At 39.6% G+C, this 27,275-nt stretch overlaps 1 protein-coding gene across 1 annotated transcript in view; it reads right to left on the minus strand.

Moving 5' to 3' along the window:
• The window catches only part of FMN1 (formin 1), a 434,454-nt gene that overhangs the window by 336,307 nt on the left and 70,872 nt on the right, over positions 1 to 27,275 (minus strand). Inside the window, exon 2 of the mRNA XM_068965008.1 lies at positions 385 to 563. Coding sequence (XP_068821109.1) covers positions 385 to 563 — 179 coding nt within the window. The remainder of the gene's footprint in view (positions 1 to 384; positions 564 to 27,275) is intronic.

The raw sequence follows: 27,275 nt of genomic DNA on the forward strand, positions 1-27,275 counted from the left end.
CAGAGAAAGGAAGATGTAGGAATGTGGAAGACAGGCTATTTGAATTTCACTGGAGGATCCAGATCTTATCAGTCAGTTACTGTATGTTATCAAATTTTTAGAAAATTATTAGGAGTGGCAAATAGTGTCTCACACAATAAGGTTTAGGCCACAAAGTGGTGTTAGCAGAGTACTCTATAAATGCTCAGATATTTACACTTTCTAGTGCACAAATTTCAAATCAGCAACGTGTATCTGTTTTCTGCAGCTGATTGATTTTTAGACAATGACCCTCACACAAAAGACAGCTTTAGCAGTCTCGCAGATACATATGTTAAATGCGTATTAAATGAGTCTCTATTATATACAAAGAGTCATAGCACAAACACAAAGGTTTCTACTCACATGGAGATCCAAGTGCAATTCATTTCTGTTGGGTTTCTCTCTTTCCTCATGGAGCAGAAATGGACAGGCTGGCCCTGCTCTGTAAGCCAGGACCCATGCACCTCCATCTTTGCTGGGAAGGTCTTTAGCTGCTGTCTGCTCACTGAAGCCGTCCCGGGCAAAGCCCTCAGAAGAGATGCCTAGACCAAAGCAGGGAAGACCATGAGTGACACAGTGGTGACAATACATCAAGCCAGCCATTTCTGGGGACTCTTATGTGGGCCACTGCATACTACCTCTTACTTCCCTTTCTAGGTTATATTTTTAGGGTTTGCTTTCCTCCAAAAGTGCTTAAGTATTCTTTCTGCTTATCCTAAGTATTCTTGCTTATCTTAAGTATTGACACTCAGAATGAATTAAAATATATGCCCTCGTATCCAAGGCATATAAAAAATACGTCTGTTCGCTGTACTCAGTGCTCCCTATTCCTGCTTACCAGTCAGGCTATACAGATCATTCTCTCTGAGAACAGAATCAGAGGACGAGCTGCAGGACAGAAGTCAGGAGTCCTGGGCTCCTGACTTAGAAGCTGGCTTTACTTGCAAAGGTATCACCTGAACCAAGTCACTAGTGTGTATTCTTCGAGGGCAGGCACTGCATCCACTTCATCTTCATTTCTGGGGAGAGCCGGCCTTTGGTCAGTGTGTTGAATGAGTGACACCCACGTGAGTGCACTACTTGGAACTCACTTTCCTATCTCCAGAATGAGAGTATTAAGCTAGCTCTCCTTTGAATTATGTTAGGGCGATAATAGTCAACTATGTGTCAGGCACGGTTCTTAACCCTGTTCTTTGGTTTTCAAAATAACTCTATAGGTAGGTATCATTAGGGTTCTCATTTTAGATGGGAAAACTGAAGTGCAAAGATGTTCAGCGAATTGCTTAAGATCAGTAAATGATAAAGCCAGGAATTGAACCCAGGCAGTCAAATACAGGCAGGTGTGCTCTTAATGACTAGACTCCATGGTCTCTGCCTGACATTTTTGAGATGGCGATACCTATCCTACAATAAAAGGACTTTGTGGTCAAGTGAGCATGTAGCTTTTATCCCCAGAGCCACGACTCATGTTAGAATACTAAAGACCTTGAGATGTCCTTTAGTAAAGAAACTTAACTCTATATAATAGCATTTTCCAAACTTAGTTGACCACAGAATCCAATTAAAGGGACACCCGTTAAACATGTCACAAGCCACCAGTGTTCCATTTGAATAGAGTTTGGAAACGAGCCATAATGTCCCACAGGGCTCTCAGGTTCCTAGACCTCTTCTAGTTCCTGGTAAGCAAACTTGGCAAAATATTAAGCAACCAGGCAGAAGTTAAGAGTTTAGGCTCAGTGTACTTTTGCAATAGAGATGACTGCTGGATATGTGATAGGGTGTTTATTACACATAATCCTTGTAACAGTGTCTCTTTGGCAGGGATCCAATGCCACCCAATGACTTCAGCCATGCTGAACACCTGACTTACAAGTAATCTGAGCCAAGAGTAAGTCAGCAAACAAAAGGACTGTGGGATAACACACTTTATATTAGAGTATATTAGAGTAGCATTTCAGGAGAAAATTTGCAAACACCCAAGGTTTTGCTTTCTGTTTGCCTGTTGGGTCGGTTGGTTTCTAATCACACTTTAAAACTGAAAGATGATACAGGTCACAGTGTCTCTACAGTTGCCCTCTGGCAGGCTGTCCCCAAAACACTGCAGTGAAAACCAAGAAAATGAAGGTCCAGGGCCTTGGGCATCTACTCTGCAGACATGTGCATCCAGAAGGCTACAACTAAGCTCTTTCTTCACCTGAGTTAGGTGTCTTAGAATGAGGGTCTTTTCAGGAGCTTGGCCTCATTCTTTCCACAAGCCTCTTCCTACCTAGTGTCTCCAGACAGACTTTCTTCTGGGCTCTTGTTGAGGGCCTCATGTGCTCCAGAGTGGCCCCCACTCCTGCTCAGAAGACAGGGAGGAATAATGCCTAAAAGAACCTCAGAGAGGAGACTGTCTACTAAGCTCCTCCTGTATACTCATGGTGACCCCAATAAGAGGGCAATGCCGGCCATGCTTTAAGAGATGAAGAGACTAAAGTGTGGACCCCTTTTCATTTCCATTTATAAAGCTTATCCCTCTCCTAGAATATTTCTGTTTAGGTAAGTTCTATTTATTTAGCTCATCCCCCCTCATTTTTAGCAAGAAAAGAGAAAATAAGCCTTTTAAAATTTATGGTGTACTCTAACCTAGTTCCTTTGTCTTCGAAATGTATTCATTACTAATCACACCTCTCATTTCAAACCCCTCTACTTTCCACTTCTATTTTGGAATAGCTTCTGGCTTTGGGTACAGTTTACACAGTTTGACAAAACAACATAAAACATGCTGTATACATCACAAAGAACATGCTGTGCAACAACTAAGGTAAGACACCTTGATCATCAAAGGCACATTGTCTGGTGAGTGGTTCATCATTTAAGTATATGAGAGTGGTAAATTCCCACAAGGATAAGGACCTCGTGTCCTTATATAAAATATAGACGCCCATGGAAATGCACCTACACACCTTTCGTGGCTGTCCACCACTGCATGAAGCAGGTGTGGGGTGCAATCTAGCTCACTTTATGCAGAGGGAAAGACAATGCGAAGTTTAGGCAGAAACAATGGAAAGTAAGTTCATATTAGAAACAGTTTTAATTATGAAGGACCAGTTTTTAATACCTAATTTTAACCAGACAATATCCCTATGAAGCAAACACTCAGGGTAAAACTATGATGGGTAGTAATCTGGGGAAAGGTTGTTAGGACAGGAAAGACCAACGGCAGAAATAGGTAACAAAACAGTTCTCAAAAGTCTGACAAAGTAGGCGAGGACACAAGACAAATTCACCATTGGAAAGGACATAAACTAATAAATTCTATTATTTTTATCAAAGTATAATTGATATACAATGTTGTGCTAATTTCTGCTGTAGAGCAAAGTGATTGAGTTATTCATATATGTATATATTTTCTCTTTTTTTTTTCTTGTCAAAGAAGACAATAGTTTAATGAAGAACAAATTTTTATTTTGGACCGTCTATTTTCTTATTCATTCATATAAAAACACTCTTGAAATGTCTGTTTTCTGTCCAGCTAATTGATATTAGATTCTCACTGATTTTATCTTCTATGGTTATAGGCTTATTTGTTTTTGCATAATATCCCCGGGGATTCCCTGGCGGTTCAGACGAAAAGAATTCGCTCCTGTCCCCCAAAGCAGGAGAGGTGGGTTTGACCCCTGGGTCTGGAAAATCCCCTGGAGGAGGAAATGGCAACCCACTCCAGCACTCCCGCCCGGAGAATCCCATGGACAGAGGAGCCCAGCAGTCCACAGTCCCTGGTGTCACAAAGAGTTGGACACGACCGAGCAGCTAACACACTGCATTTTCATATACTCTAAAAATTATATTAGTTTGAATCTACTTACAAGTATCGGGAACCACTATTTAAGATGTCTCACAAATCTGCCATGTATCTATTTCTTATTTATGTATATGCGCTCAGTTGTGTTCCACTCCCTGCGACCCCATGGACTGCAGTCCGCCAGGCTCCTCTGTCCCTGTGACCCTCCTGCAAGAATACTGGAGTGGGTCGCCACCTCCTCCCAGGGATCCGAACCCACACCTCCAGCATTGTAGGCGCAACCCTTACCGCTGAGCCAGCATGGATGGCCCATTTATTTTTTATAGTAGGAAAACTGCAGGGAGGTTGGTTGGTTGCTGGCATTGATAAACGGCTTAAGGATTCATCCTTCTGGCTTTCTATTACATCATCATCACAGGCTGGCATTTTGTTTCTTGCCTCCAAGATGCCTGTTCCATCTCTAGGCATGAGGAGAAAAGTCAGTGCCAGAGCTGTTGTTACCATTTAGCAGGAAAGAGAAACGTTTCTAAAAATCTTTTGTCAGGCTTCTGCTTTAGTCTCATTGCCTAGAACTGAAAATATTCTTTTCCATTATGGTTTGTTACAGGAAATTGAATATAGTAAGGACCCTGTGCTATACAGTAGGATCTGCATATCCATTCTGTGTATAATGGTCTGCAAACCCCAACCTCCGATTTCATTATATATATTATAGAATGGATAAACAACAAGGTCCTATTGTATAGCACAGAGAACTGTAGTCAATATGATAAGCCATAATGAAAAAGAATATTAAAAAATAATATATATATATGTGTGTGTGGTGTATATTAGACTTAAGTCTTTGGAAAGTTTTAATAATATCAACTCATTTTCTGAACAGTCAAAAATAAAGCATAAGTCTATGCCCACTAAAATAGGCACGTCTATACTACTCTCTTCAACTGAATATATTTAATAAAGAGAGACAAAAATTATCTGAAATTAGGTAAGTATATTCTGTCACAACAGTCAAATATCACTTAAATTTCTAACGCAAATAGATTTTGAGGTGTTAGATTTTCATGGAACATTTTACGAAAAGCTTAAAACAGCCTTATCAACATAATCATGTCTTCCCCCTTTCATGTGCACAGACTATAAATCTAATTTTTCCTCAGTATTTATTAGTTATTTTGTTTCTCAAAATCACTTCAGCAGCTTGATGGGCCACACATACACACACAGGTTAATTCCACAATTGACCGTCTGTTAATACAACATACAGCACAGTCACCATACAGGAAGGGCAACTTACCTTGGGGCCACTTTGAAAGTCTGTGTTTTTCCCATATGAGCTGCACTTCCTGATGCTAACCTACAACATCAAACTGGGATTTTGCTGTCAATTATCAGTACAAAGGAAGCAGACGGAAAGGAAAAGCGATGTGCCATTTAAAACTGGAGGCAGTCTCCACGGCCCAGCTTCCCCAGTGGCGTGAGTCTCCCTACCTAAGACATACTGGTTTATTGTTCCCACATCTTTTACTCTCTCACTTCACTGTGATTATTCACCCAAGGCCTTTCCAGTTGCTTTTGTAGCTTCTCCCACTGATGTAGATGTCATATATTTCCCCAGGTCCATGGACACCGAGTCCCTGGATGCTGGATGTGGCCCTGTGACTTGTTTGGGGAAAATGAATGTGGCCGATGTGACAGTGTGCCAGTCCTGAGCCAAGACCTGAAGAGGCGTTGTGTGTTTTAACACGCTGCCTTGTGTTTCTGCCATTACCACAAAATAAGCACGTCTAGGGGGCCTGGACTTAGACACAGAGCAGACCCAAACCCTGTGAGCCAGCACAGCTGAATTCAGATCAGATCAAGTGAACCTTGCCAACTCTTAGGCCAATGAACGAAAACAATAAATATTTGCTCTGAGCCACCAAGATTTGAGTTTTGTATGTTGAAATAGCTGCCTTATACACTCTATCATCTGTCCCCACCAGAAACACCATACCTATTTTTTTTTTAAATCAAACCATTTCAGCTAAGAGGACTAAAAGGCTACAATATGCTTCTTTTATAATTTGTACTGAAAATATTCACTGTATTAAGTTTTGAAAATATCAAGTGAAAAATCACAGCATGCCCATATCCTTATTCATATCACAATCTACACACAAACTACATTTCATTAAAATGATAACCTTATTTACCAGGCATTTGGTTTTCATTATCACACACACACACACACCCCCACCCACCAATGTCCAGAGAGAAGTATGCAAACATACTGTATAATCAGATCTGGACAAAAATCTCTAAGGAACAAAATTACAGTGGCTTTCAGCCTTTCTCCTCTAATTTGCACATCACACTGAGCCCTCACTTGACAGCAGTGATGGAGTATTATGCCTCCAAAAGGAGAGGAGAAAGAAAAAACCCTCAGCCTGAAACTCTCATTAGTTTTGTTCCTATGCTGTAGCTCCCAAGGCAATCCATCATACTTGACTTAAAATAAATCCAAAGAGGTGAAATTTTCTCAACCGTGAATATCAGAACTGATATGTAAAGAGAAACAGATTGTCTTCCGTTATGTTATTCAAACATGTACTTACAAGCAAGAAAGACAGCTATCTAAATGTGCAGCTAATGGAAAGTGACATTGTTAAGTACTTGTAAAGAAGGTGTGTGCCTGTGTGTAATTATTCATGTCTATGTCTAGGAAGATGGAGTTTTGGCAAAAGTCTCATGGCTGGTATCTGTCAATTAGAGATCAACCCTAGGCAATCCCACTGTCCCAATTTTCATTCCTTGTAATATTTAAAGATATAATGTCATTAAACCAGCCAGGCAGACACAACTCTGAGAAAGTCTCTTACTAATCCAGCTCAGCCTCTAACTCTCCTCATAAGAAGTACATAGAGAGAGAGAAATGATGAGCACAGACAGACAGGTGGACAGTGTCCAGAGGCAGAGAAGGCTGTGGTAGATCCAGAAGTTAGACAGATGGAGGAGTAGGCGTATCAATCTCAGAATCTATGAAGCATCCAATTCCATCGAACAAATGCAATGTTATTTGGATCATTAAGATTATGTGCAAATTCAAACAAAATATAATTTAGAGTTAGAGTTATTTATTTAGAGTTAGAGTTATTTATCTCCCCTCCCGATTGTTCATTTTATAGTTGAGAGAATAGAAACCCAGGAAGATTGTAACATTCCTGACATACCCAGATAGTGGGGAAAGGCAGAACTAAAATCCAGGTTCCAGGGAAATCTTTCATGCTGTTTAGAGGAGGGCATTATTGTCAATTCCCAGATGGGAATACGGAAGTCTGAGGAAGAAGGAGATGTGAATGGTTTGATAGGTGGGATCGAGTCTTAACTGTGACCTTTACTAATTGTTTGATGTTAGTGGAACTACGAGACCTCCTTGAATCCTTATTTCCTCATTAGTAAGATGAACATAATACAAATATGCCTAATATTGAGCTGTGCTCAAAGTCGTTTTCCTGCGGAAACCTTTTCATGGACTCAGGGTGATCAATTGATGGAGTATGAAAACAAGATCCTATTTTAATTTAAAAAGAAGAGGAAGAAGAAAGCTGTTTACAACAGAAGCATATTACACATCACATACTTATGTTAAGGACTATTCTTTTTTTGTCAAAGAAGATACAGGGAAGAAAAATTAAGCTCATAAGAATTCACAGTAGCACTCCAGTGCAGCAGATCCCAAATCTGTTCAAGTTCTAAAAATAGAATTCACATCATCAAATGCAATAGCTCTCAGAAAGTGGCTGACCATCTCTAGAAAGTGCAGCTCCTCGGGGCACTTCATAGACACACTATGACACATTTTCCTGAAGTTCAAACACAGGAGACTAGAGCATGAATGAAACTATGTATAGGCGTCGCCATAGATGAAATCGCTTTTTAAAGAGGCACATCAAATCTATTTTTATGATTATTACATTAACCTCCTTCCGTGACCTTTTCCTGTAGAGAATACAAATGTTAGATGAGAGGCAAATATTACTCACTCCAGGAAACTGAACCGTGACTATAGTTATACTGGATATTTTAACACCTGAAAACAGCGACGTGTATTTAAAAAAGCACAAATGCTGCCGAGTCACTCTGCTTTAGAAATGATACAAGGGAGGAGGAGGAGAACCTAAGTAAGGTTTGGTGCCGAAAAGATCAAGAAAGGGTCAAATCTGGAAGGCTGTAAGGTTCACTGAGATATTAAGAGCCTCTGTCCATTCGCATGTAGTAAATGCTAAAGAAACTGATATTGGTACTTCAAATGCCTTAGGTTATCAATACATTTTGGTCTGCTTGGTCACGAGGAATATACTTGCTTATTGAAAAAAAAAATTACTGAAGAACAAGAATAAATGTGTTTCTTACAGTATTCATTATAAATAAATTTGAATAACCCTTTTTTTTTTCTTTTTAGTCACATTGCCCCAGTTATTATGGGGATATTTCCACCAGTGGGAAACCAACTCTTGAAGAGATATGACATAATTGCTAATTATCTTAATAGCCAAGGTTATACAAAAACTAAGCCTTGAATGATAAAATATATAATCAACGTTTCTTAAAAATCTCTCTAAAAAGAAATGATCTTAAGAAACTCACACAAAAAAAGAATACACATAAAACAGCAATACAAAGAAAAAAAGAAGGCCTATATGCTAATTCTAGAGGTAAACATTTAAGATATTAAGAACAAAATATAGTTTTGAGTGTCCTTATAAAGCAAGAATGAAGCACTATTTAGTTATCTCACCTCTATTACCAAAAAGAAGAATCACTAATTCTGTGGGCAGACAAAAGTTTTTCTAATATTAAATTCTGAAAGAAATTGCTAGATTACAGAATTCCCACCTAAGCCTTTTCACTCACTATACAGTCAGCAAAAAACAAGACTGGGAGCTGACTGTGGCTCAGATCATGAGCTCCTTATTCCAAAATTTAGGCTTATATTGAAGAAAGTAGGGAAAACTACTAGGCCATTCAGGTATGACCTAAATCAAATCCTTTATGGTTATATAGTGGAGGTGACAAATAGATTTAAGAGAGAGTGCCTGAAGAACTATGGGTGGAGGTTTACAACATTGTACATGCGGTGGTGACCAAAACCATCCCCAAGGAAAAGAAATGCAAGGAGGCAGAGTGGCTGTCTGAGGAGAACTTACAAATAGCTGAGAAAAGAAGAGAAGCAAAAGGCAACGGAGAAAAGGAAAGATACCTCCAACTGAAGGCAGAGTTCCAGAGAATAGCAAGGAGACAGAAGAAAGCCTTCTTACGTAAACAATGCAAAGAAATAGAGGGAAACAGTAGACTGGGAAAAACTAGAGATCTCCTCAACAAAGCAGAGATACAGAGGAAATGTTTCATGCAAAGATGGGCTCAATAAAGGACAGAAAAAGCGAGGACCTAACAGAAGCACAAGAGATTAAGAAGAGGTGACAAGAATACACAGAAGAACTATACAAAAAAAAAAAAAAAAAGGTTTTAATGACCTAGATAACGAAGGTGTGGTCACTCACCTAGAGAACACATCCTGGAGGGTGAAGTCAAGTAGGCCTTAGGAAGCATTACGACAAACAAAGCTAGTGGAGGTGATGGAATTCCAGCTAAGCTATTTCAAATTCTAAAAGATGATGCTGTTAAAGTGCTCCATTCAATATGTCAGCAAGTTTGGAAAACTCAGCAGTGGCCACAGGACTGGAAAAAGTCAGTTTTCATTCCAATCCCAAAGAAGGGGAATACCAAAGAATGTTCAAACTACCATACAATTGTGCTCATTTCACATGCTAGCAAGGTAATGCTCAAAATCCTTCTAGCTAGGATTCAACAGTACATGAACCAGGAATTTCCAGATGTACAAGCTGGATTTAGAAAAGGCAGAGGAACTAGAGACCAAATTGTCATCAACTGTTGGATCATAGAAAATGCAAGGGAATTCCAGAAAAACATCTTCTGTTTTCATTGACTATGCTAAAGCCTTTGACTGTGGATCACAACAAACTGAAAAATTCTGAAGGAGATGGGAATACCAGAGCACCTTACCTGTCTCCTGAGAAACCTATAAGCTGGTCAAGAAGCAACTATTAGAACCAGACAAGGAACAATGGTTCAAAATTTGGAAAGGAGTATGTCAAGGATGTATATTGTCACCCAGTTTATTTAACTTATATGCAGAGTACATCATGTGAAATGCCAGGCTGGATGAATCACAAGCTGGAATCAAGATTGCCAGGGGAAGTATCAACAACCTCAAATATGCAGATGATACCACTCTAATGACATAAAGTGCAGAGGAACTAAAGAGCCTCTTGATAAGGATGAAAGAGTAGAGTGAACAAGCTGACTTAAAACTCAACATTCAAAAACAAAGATCATGGCATCCGGTCCCATCACTTCATGGCAAACAGACGGGGAAAAAGTGGAAACAGTGGCAGCTTTTACTTCCTTGGGCTCCAAAATCACTGTGGACACTAACTGCAGCCACAAAATTAAAAGATGCTTGTTCCTTGGAAGAAAAGCAATGACAAGCCTAGACAGCATATTAAAAAGCAGAGACATCACTTCACTAACAAACGTCCATATAGTCAAAGCTGTGGTTTTTCCAGTAGTCATATACAGATGTGAGAGTTAGACTATAAAGAAGGCTCAGTGTCAAAGAATTGATGCTTTTGATCTGTGGTGCTGGATAAGACTCTTAGGAGTCCCTTGGAAAGCAAGGAGATCAAACCAATCAGTTCTAAAGGTAACCAACCCTGAATATTCATAGGAAGGACTGATGTTTAAACTGAACTGCCAATACTCTGGCTACCTGATGCGAAGAGTCGACACATTGGAAAAGACCTTGATTCTGGAAAAACTGAGGGCAGGAAGAGAAGGGGATGACAAAGGATGAGATGGAATCACCGACTCAATCGACATGAGTTTGAGCAAACTCCAGGACATAGGGAAGGACAGGTAAGCCTGGCATGCTGTAGTCATGGGGTCGCAAAGAGTTGGACATTACTTACCAACTGCACAACAACACCTGAGCCTTAGCCCTATCTCAGCTGTTAGACCAATAGTTGACGTCACAGAGCTAATCAGGCTGGTCTAGTTATCTGTCAGTGACCTTTGTCCTTCTAGCCAGAAAGCTTTGGAGATTATCTTGACCACTCAATGATTTGGAACTGAAGCAATGAGTTTTTCAGCAGATCAGCTAAATAGCAGCATCCTAGAAACAGCAGGTTTGTTTAAATGAACCCCTTTTTCTGTGTCTTAGGAAACAGAGTTTTTCTATCTCCCTTCTTCCCCCAGGCATTAGTACTGAAGAGAAGCCCAGCACTTTATCCCAGCAACCTTAGCTGAGGCCTGATTATCACTTTCTCTCTCCAAAAATTCACTTTCCTTAGGGTAAGCTATGTCCTACATATGGGGTGTTTACTATGCATCACACACTTTATACATTTTGCACATTACTGAGAATCTTCACAATAATCTTGCAAGTTAGATGTAAAACTAATGAAATACAGACATTAACTTTGCCCAGGGTCAAACAGCAAGTAGGAGAATTAGGTTCTGAACCCAAAGCCTAGAATTAGCCTCCTGCCATAAACAACTGAAAACTAAGCAAAATATAGGAAATAACTATTTTTAGATATTTGCTAGCAAGCAATGCAAGTACTGTAATCCTTGAGAGAGGTACAACAAATGAAGTGAGCCTCAAAATTGTCTAGGCTCATAGCTAAGAGGTGATTTTTGGACTGAAAAATAATTAAAAGGGCCCCAGTGGCCTATGGGACATTGTCAAGTAGTCTAATGTATGTAAAATTAGGAGCGGGGGTCTAGGAGAGACAGAATATATTTAAAGAAAAATTAACTTTCACGAGCACTCAGAACTTTCAAAAAGTTTTTACATCTCCAGATCTTAGCATGGACAACCAATGACTGTGAGACAGCTGAGGACATCTCATGTAAATAGCAAGGACGTGGGAGCAAAAGGAGAAAGAGGTTGTGTCACTTTTGACCTGCTAGATCAAGATTTTTAAAGGTGGCTGCTTTTTTTAGCAACCATATCTTTGCCACCTGGCCCTGTTCCATACCTCCAGTTCTTGCCAGCTTACTATAACACTGTCTCTGCCATTTCCCCCTTCATCCACCTAGGGCTGATAATGGTTTTTTGCTAGTGTCTAGGAACCTCACAAACTCATGCTGGTTTTCTTAATTGATCTGGACATAATCTCTTTATTAAGTTTACTTTTGAATATATACCCTCTGTTTTCTGCCAGGACTCTGATAGAGTAATTAGAATCAGGAATGGGGTTTATTTCCTACCTTTTAGCATGCTTTTGTATTATTAAGGCATTTAGGGCACTTACTATCTGATGCTTGCCATATCCAGATGAAATAATAGCAGCAATGTAATGGGTCAGCATAATATTTTAAGAGCTATCAAAATGATCAAACTCCTTTCAGACTTTATGACAGAGAAAAGGTAAGCTGTCATACCCTAAAGTAAGGCAGGGACATGTACACTGCTATCCCTTCCAGAAGAAGATGAATTGGTTGGTATGAAAATATACCATTTTCTATATCAATAAATGAATATTAGCTCCCACAGGCTGTGTTGATATACTCAGGAAGTATACCGTATCTGAAATATCACTTGCAATTTGTATCCCCATGTAATTAAGTTTAGAATAATCCAGACATTCTCTAAAACCATCTGTTTTCTCACTAGCCAAAAGAGAATTTCAGTGGAAGTGCAGTATGAGTCACCACCCCTGTATGTTTCAAAGCTTTGATGGTGTCACAAATCTCTGCAATTACCCCAAAGATATAGTATATGCTTTCAACTAGAAGGAAAAATTTGGTGTTCTTTTTCCCAGAACATACGGGTCTGGAGACCAAAAGTAGAAGTGAGAGGGGCCCCCTCACATTATTAGACCTAATAAATTGCTTGCATAATTTTAACTTCCTATTCTTGCAACATTGGACTTGGGTTCAGAGATCTTAGTGCCCAGAGGAGGGAGGCTTCCAACAAGGGAACTCAGTCATGGTGCATTGGACAGAAAGCTAAGAAGGCTCCCTGACCACTTTAAGTTTTCACACACTAAAGATGCATCTAATTTATTTCAGTGCCTCACCAAGTGAATGTCTTCAATAGAATATTTTGAACTGGGCCTAGAATATTAAACTTCTGCAATCAAAGAAACAGGAATCAATGTTAAAGCTGCACATTTTGAAAAATAGTCTACAGTGAATGTCCTCACATCAATATTAAAATGATTCAAAGAATGTACTGTGAAACAAATACTCTCAAAAATTCCGTGGTGAGAGAGTAAGTTGGTGTTCATCCTTGATAAGCTATTTGGCAATGTGTATCTGAAACAGGGGTGGACAACTCTGGCACAAGGGCCAGATATAGCACACAGCTTGTTTTCCTACAGCCTGTGAGCTAAGAATGGCTTTTGCATTTTTTCCCCATTTTTAAAGGGGGAGAAGGAGGAGGAATAGGCAGGGAGAGGAGGTAGTGGATGAGGAGGAGAATGGGGCAAAAGAGTAGGGGGAGGAAGAAGCCGCACAGAAGAAGTCTTAGCCTACAAAGCAAAAAATATTTACTACTTGACTCTTGACAGAAAAGGTTAGCTGCTACCTACTTAAAATGTTAAACACGTCCTTATCGTTTAATCACTAAATCCTGACTTGTGTGAATCTATCCTAGAAGATAGATTTTGTTATTCAAGCTCTATTAGAGGGCATTCCCGGTGGCTCAATGGGAAACAATCCGCCTACCAATGCAGGAGACATGGGTTTGATCCCTGATCCGGGAAGATCCCACGTGCATCAGAGCAACTAAACCCATGCGCCACAACTACTGAGTCTGTGTTCTAGAGCTGGGGAGCCACCGCTACCAAGCCCATGTGATGCAACTATCGAAGCCCGCCTGCCCTAGGGCGCATGCTCCGCACCAAGAGAAACCACGGCAACCACCTCCTTCTCCAGGGGATCTTCCCGACCCAGGGATCGAACCCGGGTCTCCCGCATTGTAGGCAGACGCTTTAACCTCTGAGCCACCAGGAAAGCCCTAATGAGAATCCCATTCTCCATAACTAGAAAAAAGGCCATGCAGCACCGAAGACCCAGCACAGCCAAAACTAAATAGACAAAAGACCTATTATCCATCAAAGAATAATTTATAGTTTAAAAAGGAGAATATTTATTTGTCCAAGCTGTGTAGAATCTAAGTTCACCAACCAGAGATCAAACTCACATCCCTTGCATTAGAACCACCGAATCTTATCTACTGGACTTCCAGGGCAGTCTCTAAGAACTGAGGAACTAAATGCTGTAAACACTACATACACACTTGCTATTAGAATGATTTCTCTTTATTTGGTGCTGAATTAGACCCCACAAGGCAAAAAGGAAGAATGGGGCAGAACTCCATTTCTCCAAAGGGTTCACTTTTAAATTCAAATGAATGGTTCAATAATATGTTTTCATGTTCCATTTGATTCATTTTGAAATATTTCAGCTGTTTCTCATTTTCCCTTCAAGCTAGTATATGCCCAAAAGGAAAAAAAATTAAAAAAAAAAAGCATGCAGCAGCAAACAAAACCTAAGCCACCGAAAAGAATTTCAAATGGAGTATTATAGGAGTCAGGGTCTTTTCAAAATGGTTTGTTTGGCTAAGTTATCATAGTTTCTTTTCCTTTATATTTAAGACATAAAATTAATCCCACCCAGCCCAGAGTCACTCAGTCGTGTCTGACTCTTTGCAACCCATGGACTATAGCCCACCAGGCCCCTCTGTCCATGGGATTCTCCAGGCAAAATTAATCCTAATCATCTTCAATTTAATAACTTGTTTTTCATATTTTATCACTATCTGAAAATTGCCTCCCCGCCCCCCAACGAGGAGACTGTTATAATCTCAAATGTGATTTTACTATGCCTTAGGGCTATTGTTTACTAGAAAACACAGCTCCAATTTAAAACACATGTCAGTAGAAAAATCAATTTAATAGAAGAAAATTAATTTCATTGGCAAATCTTTCAGGAAAGCAATTGATCCATAAAGTGGGCTAAATCTATATTAAGAAGAGAATTGAGCTCGCCATATATTTTTCACCTAAGAAGAACTTATCAATATACTCAAGTTCATGATAGATATTCCCTGGAATGATTCCACCAAACAAATAATAGAATTGGAACCTCTGAGTCTAGCACTGCTGAGAAATTATAAATAAGCACAAGGTTGTCAATAATGGCTTCAGAAGGACAAGAGGATTAGACTGAATTGTGCTGAGAGGTATTTCAGGTGTAAGGTTTTTACTGCGGTTTGCATTTTATTTACAAACACAGATCTAGATTTTCTTGACAAATTTTCACAATTTATGATTTAAAATAATATGAGGCACTGCACCAACTTGTTGCTAATGAGCAAAAGCACCAAATCATTTCTTGTCTTTCATTTGAAATGACAGCCATATCTGTCAATGATAGTGATGCAGAAAATTCCTAGGGAAAGGCACAACCACCCTGGTATGAGGTTAGGTGAGATAATACATAACCAAATTCAGCACGATTAAAACATGAGATATACCCATGATGGCGTCAGCCTTTGAGAATAAAAGGAAATGAAAACACAATTACTAGGGAAACGAGTAATATGTATCTGCTGCCCTGGTGGCTCAGATGGTAAAGCGTCTGCCTGCAATGCGGTAGACTCGGGTTTGATTCCTGGGTCGGGAAGATCCTCTGGAGAAGGAAATGGCAATCCACTCCAGCACTCTTGCCTGGAAAATCCCATGGACGGAGGAGCCTAATAGGCTACAGTCCATGGGGTTGCAAAGAGTCGGACACGACTGAGCGACTTCACTTTCACTCCTGCAGCAATGTCTACCAGCTAATTTAATTCTCAAATAGTTCTATAATTTGCCATGGAATCAAGGATAATGTGAATTAACTGAAAAGAGAAAACAGTAAAGGAAAAATTGGATAACTTTATTTAGATTAACAAAGGTGTTACTCTGCTGATGGGATTTTATACTGTTTTTCTCTGCAGAAATTTAAAAAATAGTTTCTATTTTTAAAACAATGTGAATTTGAGCCTTAATATTTGTTCCATTAAAAGAAAAGAAAAACAGTAAGAATGTAGAAATCTCATTGTGATGGTTTCTGTATTAAATGAGTGAGACCCTCTCCAAAGATTCTCAGACAGTGGAGCTGCCCTAAGAGGCAGCATTTGTAAGCTGGGGAGCTGTCCAAAATCACCAAGTACATGCTCTGTTCTGATGATCGATAAAAAATGCTGCCTCACATCTGCCCATACAGGGGACTAGGCACTGAGGGGTTCATAATAAATGAGTCTAGGCCCAAAGGTCTGAGTGCTCAGACTGTTTCATTGCCAAATGCACCAGGCAGGTGTCCGGGGCAGGAGTCATTTCCCAGAATTAGAAACATATTTTCTCTGGACCATTTCAAGCTTCTACCAGGAAAAAAACAAGCAAAAGGTGGTAGGGTTTTGCTTAACAGCCAGCATGATTTATCCCATTAGATGGAAACAGGATTGCTGGAGATTCTGTGGGTATAAGAGGAATCTGGGGGACAGGTTAGCAGGTGACTCTTGTAATGTTATCTAGGCTGTACTGGCAAAGGTTGAGACCCCTCAGAAAAAAAGGTTCAGACCCCAGAGGAATTCAGACCTGCTGGAATGCTGGCTGAAGGCAAGAATAACTTGAAACAGGAAATGAATGGGGAAAGACTCAGTGTAGTTTATGACCTTGTGATTAGGTAAACAGGGAATCTTGACTAAACCTCTATTTTCTAACATACTGTTGGGATATCTAGAGACTGATTAATTCTTCCTATTTATCCTTTCAGTTAATACTGTTAACTTTTTATTTGTCTCCCCCCTCCTTTTTGAGGGGTTTCTTTTCTATATGCATGATATATTCATTGCAATAAAAATATTCATTTGATTCATAAGTTGCAAAACATTTAAATAGAGTATGACGGGACAAGAGGAGAAATGAACACTATCCAGTGACTGTGAACTCAAAGAATAGGGTTCCCATGACATCACTTCTGGATCCAGTAACTACCGGTCTATGTTATCTCCAGGGAAGGAGGAAGTGTTTGTGATTATACACGATAGAACTAGAGCAAAGCTGTCAAGGACCTACCTGGATGTACAGATGTTTACATCTATAGCACAAAGGAGAGATTTCTAGAAGGCATCTCTAGAAGGTTGGCCTGTCCCTTCACTCTTCTCCCTTTTCTGGGAACAGCTCCCAGAATCTAAGGGGGAGCCTCTGAACAGCAATTGTGGTCGAGATTTTTCAGAAATGACTGGTCATAAAATAGCTACCTGTGTGTGTGTGTTAGTTGCTCAGTCGTGTCTGACTCTTGAGACCATGGATTTCTCTAAGCAAGAATACTGGAGTGGGTTGCCATTCCCTTCTCTGGGGGATCTTCCCAACCCAGGGGTTGAACCCAGGTCTCCTGCATTGCAGGCAGATTCTTTGCCATCTGAGCTGCAAGAGAAGCCCCAAATAGCTACCTGACCCAAGTTAATGTCAATGTATTTTCTTTTTTTGCCAAAAAGAAAAAAAAAAGGGAACAAGAAACTAAAAGAGACTTAAAGTCATTGGATCTGGGCTATGTAAATGATAGGAAAGACCTATGAAATCCTGCTTACAAGCAGAGCTTTGTGGTTGCCACCTGGCCCACGCCTCAGTTATTCAAATCTTCCTTAACTTCATGAAATACCATCGTATTTTCCAAATAAATTCCTCTTCCAATTTTCCTCTTAGTTCACTACTCACTCTTGCTGGCTTCTTGCTCCCCGACCTCCACTTTACCTCCAGGTTATTAACATTAGTACCACTGACATCTGGGGTCAGATAATTCTTCATCGTGGGAGAATGTTCTGTGCACTATAGGATGTTTAGTAGACTCTCTGGGCTTTGTCCACTGGTTACCAGTAGCACCTCGCCCTCCTCTCTCCTGTCAGTTGTGACAACTAAAAATGTGTCCAGACATTGCCAGATGTTACTGTGTTGAGAACCAAAGCTCTAAATGTTTCAGCATCCCAAAGATCTGTACTGAGCCCTCTTCTCCATCTTCACCCACTCCCTTGATCACCTCAATTAGCCTCAAAAGTTTAAATGTTAGTTGCTTCAGTCGTGTCTGACTCTTTGCGACCCCATGGACTGTAGCCTGCCAGCCTCCTCAGTCTATGTAATTCTCCAGGCAAGAATACTGGAGAGGGTAGCCATTCCCTTCTCCAGGGGATCTTCCTGATCCAGGGATAGAACACAGGTCTCCTTCACTGAAGGCAGATTCTTTACCATCTGAGCCACCAGGGAAGGCCCACTGAAATTCTAATGACTCCCAAATTAATGTATCCAGCCAGACCTATCACTCTCCTGTCTCAGAAAGGCATCAATGACTCACTGCATGAAATATGGATCCCAAACTCATGATTTTCATCCTAAACGTGCTCCTCCTCAGTCTTTCACACTTAGTCAAATGGCATCAATATCTAGTCTTTCTAAAATTAAGAACCTGCTTCATCCTTGAATCCTCTCTTTCTCCCACATACCACATTACTGTTAGGAACAAGAATTATCTGATCAGGTATTAAATAGTACCCTCTATCTGATCACCTGGCATATTATTACCAACCAGTCCAAGCCACTATCTACTCTCATATGAGCAACTGGTATAATCTCCCAGCTCTTTTCACTTCTTCACTCCTGTTCCCCATAATATTATTCCAAAGCATCCAAGGGATCTTTTAAAATGTCATACAGTTCCTCAAATCAACATCTTACAATGGCATCCCATCACAGTTTTAAGAAAAGGCAAATTCTTGGCTTTAAAGGACCTCACCTGATTTGACCCCTGCCTACCTCTTTCTCCACCCACCTGTCCCTATTCACTTCATTCATTCTGCCATTTCAACCTTCTTGCCATTCTATAAGCCAACCACATTCCTGCCTATGGCATTTACACTTGGTGTTTCTTCTGCTGGAATGTTGTCCCCCAGATCATCACATCATTTCTTTCCTGACATCGTTCAGATATATGCTCAAATATACTTCCAACAGAGAAGATTTCTTGTCACTGCCCCTTGGCCAACATTTTCTCTTTGAAATATTTTATCCTTAACACTTAGCATTTCCTGAAACCATATAAGTAAGTCTCAGACAAAGTTGGTTTTAGCAACGCCAGTTTTCAGACCAGATTTTATTCTCTACAGATGGCATTATGGTAGTCCTTCTTTTAAGAGAAAGAAAAGAGAAATGCTAGTATATGAAAGATATTTTATGTAGGTTACTTCTCAATTAGTTAACACTTAAAGCCCTAGAGGTTTGTTTGTAGATCTTACATTCAGTTCAGTTCAGTTCAGTCGCTCAGTTGTGTCCGACTCTTTGTTAACCCATGGACTGCAGCACGCCAGCCTTCCCTGACCATCACCAAACCCCGGAGTTTACTCAAACTCATGTCCATCGAGTCGGTGATACCATCCAACCATCTCATCCTCTGTCATCCCCTTCTCCTCCTGCCTTAAGTCTTTCCCAGCATCAGGGTCTCTTCCAATGAGTCCGTTCTTCGCATCAGGTGGCCAGAGTTTTGGAGTTCCAGCTTCAGCATCAGTCCTTCCAATGAATACTCAGGACTGATTTTCTTTGAGTTGGACTGGTTGGATCTCCTTGCAGTCCAAGGGACTCTCAAGAGTCTTCTCCAACACCACAGTTCAAAAGCAGATCTTACATTAAGGAGCCAGATCTTACATTAAAAAAATAAAACAGGTTTCAGCTTGGGTGCCCTGGTACTGGGAGTGAATGACTAGAGTGCAACATTGGCAAGAATTCTAAGGCCATGTTCAGGCTCAGTAGGAAAAGGTCTTGTGGCTGATTAGCACTGCTTTTCCTGACATGGGAGGGAAGAGTGGTGGTAAGGGCGCCATATGTTTGACCATCCTTTGACTAAGCCCTCTGATTCTTTTGTCAGCTCATGTTTGGGCAGCTTATACTCACTGGCGTCCTTGTAAACCTAAAACAGGAGACATATGAAACTCAGTCTTTGGTAAAAGATTTGATGGGGGTGGGGACAGCTAAAAGATATGCTGAAACCATCAGTAGGTGTGAATCACCCCTATACCTTTTTTTCCACAACCCCCCCCCCCAATACCTTTTAACTCTTGTAAGTAGGGAAAGGAGATAATGGCAAACAGGAGAAAAGGGAATGAATTCAAAGATTTTTTTCATAAGAGAATGTGATTATTTTACTTTCCTTGCTCTTCAAGAAAAGCCAGATTCAAGGATGAAATTATGATACAATTTTGAAAATTAAGCAACAGGCCTGGAAAAACTGAAGATAAGGAGAAAGGGAAAAAGGGATGAAAGGATAAAAAAAACTCCCTTTGGCAACAAAAAATTTTCCCAATTATCCAAACTCCTCTCCCCAGGTTTCAGAAAGGTCAACTGATAGCCCTTGGCTCCTAACATGTAACTGTATCCCATTCCTCTTTTGATCTTCTCACCGAGAGGGATTTAACTGCCCTCTTCTTGATTCATTACATGGCCACTTCAAAGAGACGCCAAAGAGGCATCACTTGCCCAGACAACTCCTCTGTCTTAGTAAATCTAGGCAAAAACCCCAAAGCGATTTATCCTAAATTTCACAGATTATCGTCTTTGGCCCCTGTCAGTGACCTCAGCCTACAGTATTGATTACCCTTTCTGCCTCCCAATACGAATCTTCTAGATGATCAATCAGTTCTCAGAACAAGGAAAGAGTTATCTAGTCTAATACTGAAGAGGTCCTAAGATCCACAATTAGCCCAAGGAGAAAACCAAATAACCTAGTAAACTTGCCATAACTCTAACACCATTTACATCTCATTTCTTACCCCCAAAGTCAAGAAGGGATCATTCAAGGAGTACTAACACTCAGTTTTAACAGCGCTTCCTTCAAGATGAAGCTGGGTACTCGATTTAGCAACAAATGGACTAAAATATTTTATTTAAATTAATGTGTCTCTAACCACTCTAATGTAAATAAGACTTGTGCAGTCCCTGTGAAAAGACAACATGAAAATCCATGAGTTTTCATGTATTTAAAAAAAAAGACTTTAATGGATAAATGGGCAAATGGCAAATAAGAAAAGTGACCAATGAATATGGAGAAATGTTCAACATCACCAGTAAAGAAAGAAATACAAGTTAGAAGAACAATAAAATACAACATTCTCACATCAAGTCTGAAAGATGAAACTCTGAAAATACTCAGTGTTGGTAACAGAGCAGTAAAATTGGCACTCCTCTCTTAAAAAACCAGCATAGTGCCTGCCACATTCATTAGGTCAGCCCCAATAGTTCACATGGCACCTGGATACAGCAAGTTTCTGTTAAGTATTTGCTGAATAAATAGATGAAATAAGTCCATGCCTACTCTGCTGGTGGGAGAATACTGAACACAACTTGGAGGGACAGTTTGATAATAAGTATTAAAATGCACATTTAACAATCATACTTTTGATACTGTAATTCTTGTAGAAATCCACTATAAAGAAATTCTTTAAGAATGCAAACATGCTATGCAAAAATATTTGTCACATTATTCAAACATCAAAAAATTATAAGCCAAGGATCCAAAATTAGGTAGATGATAGTAAATGGATGACCTAATTCTCTACACAGAATAGTTCATGATAATTAAAACAATATTTACAAAATGTTTAAAAATATGGGAAAAGGTTTATAAAATGTTAAGCAAAAAAAAAAAACCTATATATCAAGTGTAGGAATTTATGTAATAGAAAAATTAAACAGAAACATAGAGTTTAACTGTAATTTTTCTATGGACTGTGATGATAGAAGGTTTTCTTTTCTTCAATGCCTACAAATCTTTTAGTATTTTCCTATAATGGTTATAGAATATTTTTATAATTTTTGTAAAAATTAAAATTCACATGCACACCCGTGGCGGATTCATGTTGATGTATGGCAAAACCAATACAATATTGTAAAGTAATTAGCTTCCATTAAAATAAATAAATTTAAATTAAAAAAATTCTATTTTAACAGAATAGGAAGATCACTTTCTGAGGAGTTATCCAGTCATGTACTCCAGATAACATCAAGAGGACGAGTACACACAACCCATCACATTGGGGTTTCTCTTCTCATTTCTTTTTCATTCTAATGTTTGACAATATTCAGGATCAGTTCAGTCGCTCAGCCATGTCCGACTCTTTGAGACCCCATGGACTGCAGCACACCAGGCTTCCCTGTCCATCACCAACACCCGGAGTATAATCAAAGTCACGTCCATTGAGTCGGTGATGCCATCAAACCATCTCATCCTTTGTCATTCCCTTATCCTCCTGCCTTCAATCTTTCCCAGCACCAGGATTTCTTCAAATGAGTCAATTCTTTGCATCAGGTGGCCAAAGTATTGGAGTTTCAACTTCAACATCAATCCTTCCAGTGAATATTCAGGACTGATTTCCTTTAGGGTGGACTAGTTGGATTTCCTTCCAGTACAAGGAACTCTCAAGAGTCTTCTCCAACACCACAGTTTAAAAGCATCAATTTTTTGGCACTCAGCTTTCTTTATATAATCCAACTCTCACATCTATATATAATTACTGGAAAAACCATAGCCTTGACCAGACGGACTTTTGTTGCCAAAGTAATGTTTCTGCTTTTTAATATGCTGTCTGCTGCTGCTGCTGCTGCTAAGTCGCTTCAGTTGTGTCCGACTCTGTGCAACCCCATAGATGGCAGCCCATCAGGCTCCCCCGTCCCTGGGATTCTCCAGGCAAGAACACTGGAGTGGGTTGCCATTTCCTTCTCCGATGCATGAAAGTGAAAAGTGAAAATGAAGTTGCTTCAGTCGTGTCCAACTCTGTGCGACCCCATAGACGGCAGCCCATCAGGCTCCTCCGTCCATGGGATTCTCCAGGGAACAGTACTGGAGTGGGTTGCCATTGCCTTCTCCAATATGCTGTCTAGGTTGGTCACAATTTTCCTTCCAAGGAGTAAGCGTCTTTTAATTTCATGGCTGCAATTACCATCTGCAGTGATTTTGGGGCCCCCCAAAATAAAGTCTGACACTGTTTCCACTGTTTCCCCATCTATTTCCCATGAAGTGATGGGACCAGATGCCATGACTTTAGTTTTCTGAACGTTGAGCCTTAAGCCAACATTTTCACTCTCCTCTTTCACTTTGATCAAGAGACTCTTTAGTTCTTCACTTTCTGCCATAAGGGTGGTGTCATCTGCATATCTGAGGTTATTGCTATTTCTCCCGGCAATCTTGATTCCAGCTTGTGTTTCTTCCAGCCCAGCGTTTCTCATGATGTACTCTGCATAGAAGTTAAATAAGCAGGGTGACAATATACAGCCTTGACACACTCCTTTTCCTATTTGGAACCAGTCTGTTGTTCCATGTCCAGTTTTAACTGTTGCTTCCTGACCTGCATACAGATTTCTCAAGAGGCAGGTCGGGTGGTCTGGTATTTTCATCTCTTGAAGAATTTTCCACACTTTATTGTGATCCACACAGTCAAAGGCTTTGGCATAGTCAATAAAGCAGTAGTAGATGTTTTTCTGGAACTCTCTTGCTTTTTCCATGATCCAGTGGATGTTGGCAATTTAATCTCTGGTTCCTCTGCCTTTTCTAAAACCAGCTTGAACATCTGGAAGTTCACAGTTCACGTATTGCTGAAGACTGGCTTTGAGAATTTTGAGCATTACTTTAGTAGTGTGTGAGATGAGTGCAATTGTGTGGTAGTTTGAGCACTCTTTGGCATTGCCCTTCTTTGGGATTGAAATGAAAACTGACCTTTTCCAGTCCTGTGGCCACTGCTGAGTTTTCCAAGTTTGTTGGCATATTGAGTGCAACACTTTCACAGCATCATCTTTTAAGATTTGAAATAGCTCAACTGGAGTTCCATCACCTCCACTAGCTTTGTTCGTAGTGATGCTTTCTAAGGCCCACTTGACTTCACATTCCAGGATATCTGGCTCTAGGTGAGTGATCACACCATCATGATTATCTGGGTCTTGAAGATCTTTTTTGTACAGTGCTTCTGTGTACTCTTACCACCTCTTAATATCTCCTGCTTCTGTTAGGTCCATACCATTTCTGTTTTTCATTGTGCCCATCTTTGCATGAAATGTTCCCTTGGTATCTCTAATTTTCTTGAAGAGATCTCTAGTCTTTCCCAGCCTATTGTTTTCCTTCCTTTCTTTGCACTGATCACCGAGGAAGGCTTTCTTATCTCTCCTTGCTATTCTTTGGAACTCTGCATTCAAATGGGTATATCTTTCCTTTTTTCCTTTGATTTTCACTTCTCTTCTTTTCAGAGCTATTTGTAAGTCCTCCTCAGACAGCCATTTTGCTTTTTGCATATTTCTTTTTCTTGGAGATTGTCTTGATCCCTGTCTCCTGTACAATGTCATGAACCTCCATCCATAGTTCATCAGGCACTCTATCAGATCTAGTCTATCAGACATCCACCAGATGGTCAACACCAAAATCAGACTGATTATATTCTTTGCAGCCAAAGATGGAGGAGCTCTATAATGTCAGCAAAAACAAGACTGGGACCTGACTGTGGCTCAGTTCATGAACTCCTTATTGCCAAATTCAGACTTAAATTGAAGAAAGTAGGGAAAACCACTAGACAATTCAGGTATGACCTAAATCAAATCCCTTATGATTATACAGTGGAATATTCTGGATAGACTTTTATAAATAAACATCAATCAGGCATTTTGATGATTAACAACTCTTTTCTTTTAAAGTTTATTAAATCTCAATCAAAATCCTCTGCCACACCTTTAGCCATTTTCCATTCACCATTAATGAATATAGAGACAACTTATCAGTATTTTTGGTCAATTAAAATTGTCTATATTAAAATAATTTTTAATACCTTGGCCATACAGTATATTTTTATTAACCTTAATGAAGTTTTAGAAATAAGCCCTTTATATTTTCTTAAAGTTGTCTTTGTATGGCATCTAAAATAATAATTATTCAGAGTAAACGAGATAATATGTATGAATAAGTGCCATATAATTATAAACTGCTATTCAAATAGTTTTAAATTTCTTGTGCCATGCCATTTCTCCCTTTTATGTATTTCTGATGGAATATTTCCCTCCCAATCTATGAACTGTTTCACTCATGTATGTTTCCCATGGTATATGCATGGTATATGCCCTCTATGAATTATACTTTTTTTTTTTAAGTCTATGTTGTAAATTGCTTTGAACACTACACAGGTAATTTAAAACACCAAAAAAAAAATTTAACAGGCCCTGTGACATGGAAACCAAACCACAATGAAATACCATTTTAACATCCAGCAGGGTGGCTATAATAAAAAATGTAGATAATAACAGGTATTGACAAGGGAGTAGAAAAATTAAGACTCATACATCACTAGTGTGAATGTAAAATGGCCATCAGCTTTGGAAAACAATCTGATATTTCTTCAAAAGGTAAAATAAAGAATTTAAATATGACCCAACAATTCCACTCCTGGTATATATCCAAGTGGAGAAGGAAATGGCAACCCACTCCAGTATTCTCGCCTGGAGAATCCCATGGACAAGGAACTGGGCAGGCTACAGTCCTTGGGATAGCAAGAGTCACCATAGCTAAGACATGACTTAGAGACTAAGAGAAGAGAAATGAAAACATACGTCCACACAAAAATTTGCAAATGTTTATAGAAACATTATTAACAGCCAAAACATAGAAAACAACCCAAATGCCCACCTACTTCCAAATAGATAAACAAAACATGCTATATCTATACAGTGAATGTTATCTGGCAATAAAAAGGATAAATCTTGAAAACAGTATGCTAAGTCAAAGAAGCCAGTTACAAATACCACATATTGAATGATCCCACTTATATATAATTATCAGGCAGGAAAATCTACACAGGCAACAAGTAAATTAGTGGAAACCTAGAGCTGAAAAAGCTGGCTTAAAACTCAACATTCAGAAAACTAAGATCATGGCCTCTGGTCACATCACTTCATGGCAAATAGATGGGGAAACAATGAGAAACGTTAGTTTTGGGGGCTCCAAAATCACTACAGATGGTGACTGCAGCCATGAAATTAAAAGACACTTGCTCCTTGGAAGAAAAGCTATGACCAACCTAGACAGCATATTAAAAAGCAGAGACATTACTTTGCCAAGAAAGGTCTGTTTAGTCAAAGCTATGGTTTTTCCAGTAGTCATGTATGGATATGAGAGTTGGACTATCAAGAAAGCTGAATGCTGAAGAATTGATGCTTTTCAACTGTGGTGTTGAAGACTCTTGAGAGTTTCTTGGACTGCAAGGAAATCAAACTAGTCAATTACAGAGGAAATCAGTCCTGAATATTTATTGGAAGTACTGATGCTGAAGCTGAACCTCCAATACTTTGGCCACCTGATGTGAAGAACTGACTCATGGGAAAAGACCCTGATGCTGGAAAAATTGAAGGCAGGAGGAGAGGGGAGGAAAGAGGATGAGATGGTTGGATGGCATCACCGACTTGATGGACATGAGTTTGAGCAAGCTTTGGGAGTTGGTAATGGACAGGGAAGCTTGGCATGCTGCAGTCCATGGGGTCACAAAGAGTTGGACCCAAAGCTGAAACTCCAATACTTTGGCCACCTTATGCAAAGAGTTGACTCATTGGAAAAGACCCTCATGCTGGGAGGGATTGGGGGCAGGAGGAGAAGGGGACGACAGAGGATGAGATGGCTGGAAGGCATCACCAACTCGATGGACAGGAGTTTGGGTGAACTCTGGGAGTTGGTGATGGACACGGAGGCCTGGCATGCTGCAGTTCATGGGATCGCAAAGAGTTGGACACGACTGAGTGACTGAACTGCACTGAACTGAGCAACTGAACTGAACTGAGGGCTGAAGGGAACTGTGGGAAATGGAAAGTGATTGCTAATGAGAATTGAGTTTGGGGGAATGATGAAATGCCTAAAATTGATTGTGGTGATAGCTGCACATCTCCATAAATATAGTAAAAACTGAGGAATTAGATAGCATGTATATTACATCTCAATAAAGCTTTTTTTAAAAAAAGATAACACCCATGATTTATTGATATATTAATATAATGTTGGGGAAAGAACTGTGGCAGTAACAAGTTTATTCATGTCTTTATCCCTTTTTACTAATATATGAATTTACACTAAAGAAATCATTTAAGGAAATGAAAGGCTATGTGAAGAAAGATTTTAACCACAGTATTTTATATTAGTTTCAACCTGGAAACAATTTAACTAACAATGGATTTGGTATTATGGTTCATCACTATGACAAAATATTATTATCCATTAAAATTACAAAATTATAATTAAGAATATTGTACAGAAATATAAAAAGTTCAAAAATAATCTTAGGTAGATATGGAAGTAT

This window comes from Capricornis sumatraensis, chromosome 2, assembly GCF_032405125.1.
Source record: "Capricornis sumatraensis isolate serow.1 chromosome 2, serow.2, whole genome shotgun sequence".
In the NCBI taxonomy this organism is placed as follows: Eukaryota; Metazoa; Chordata; class Mammalia; order Artiodactyla; family Bovidae; genus Capricornis; species Capricornis sumatraensis.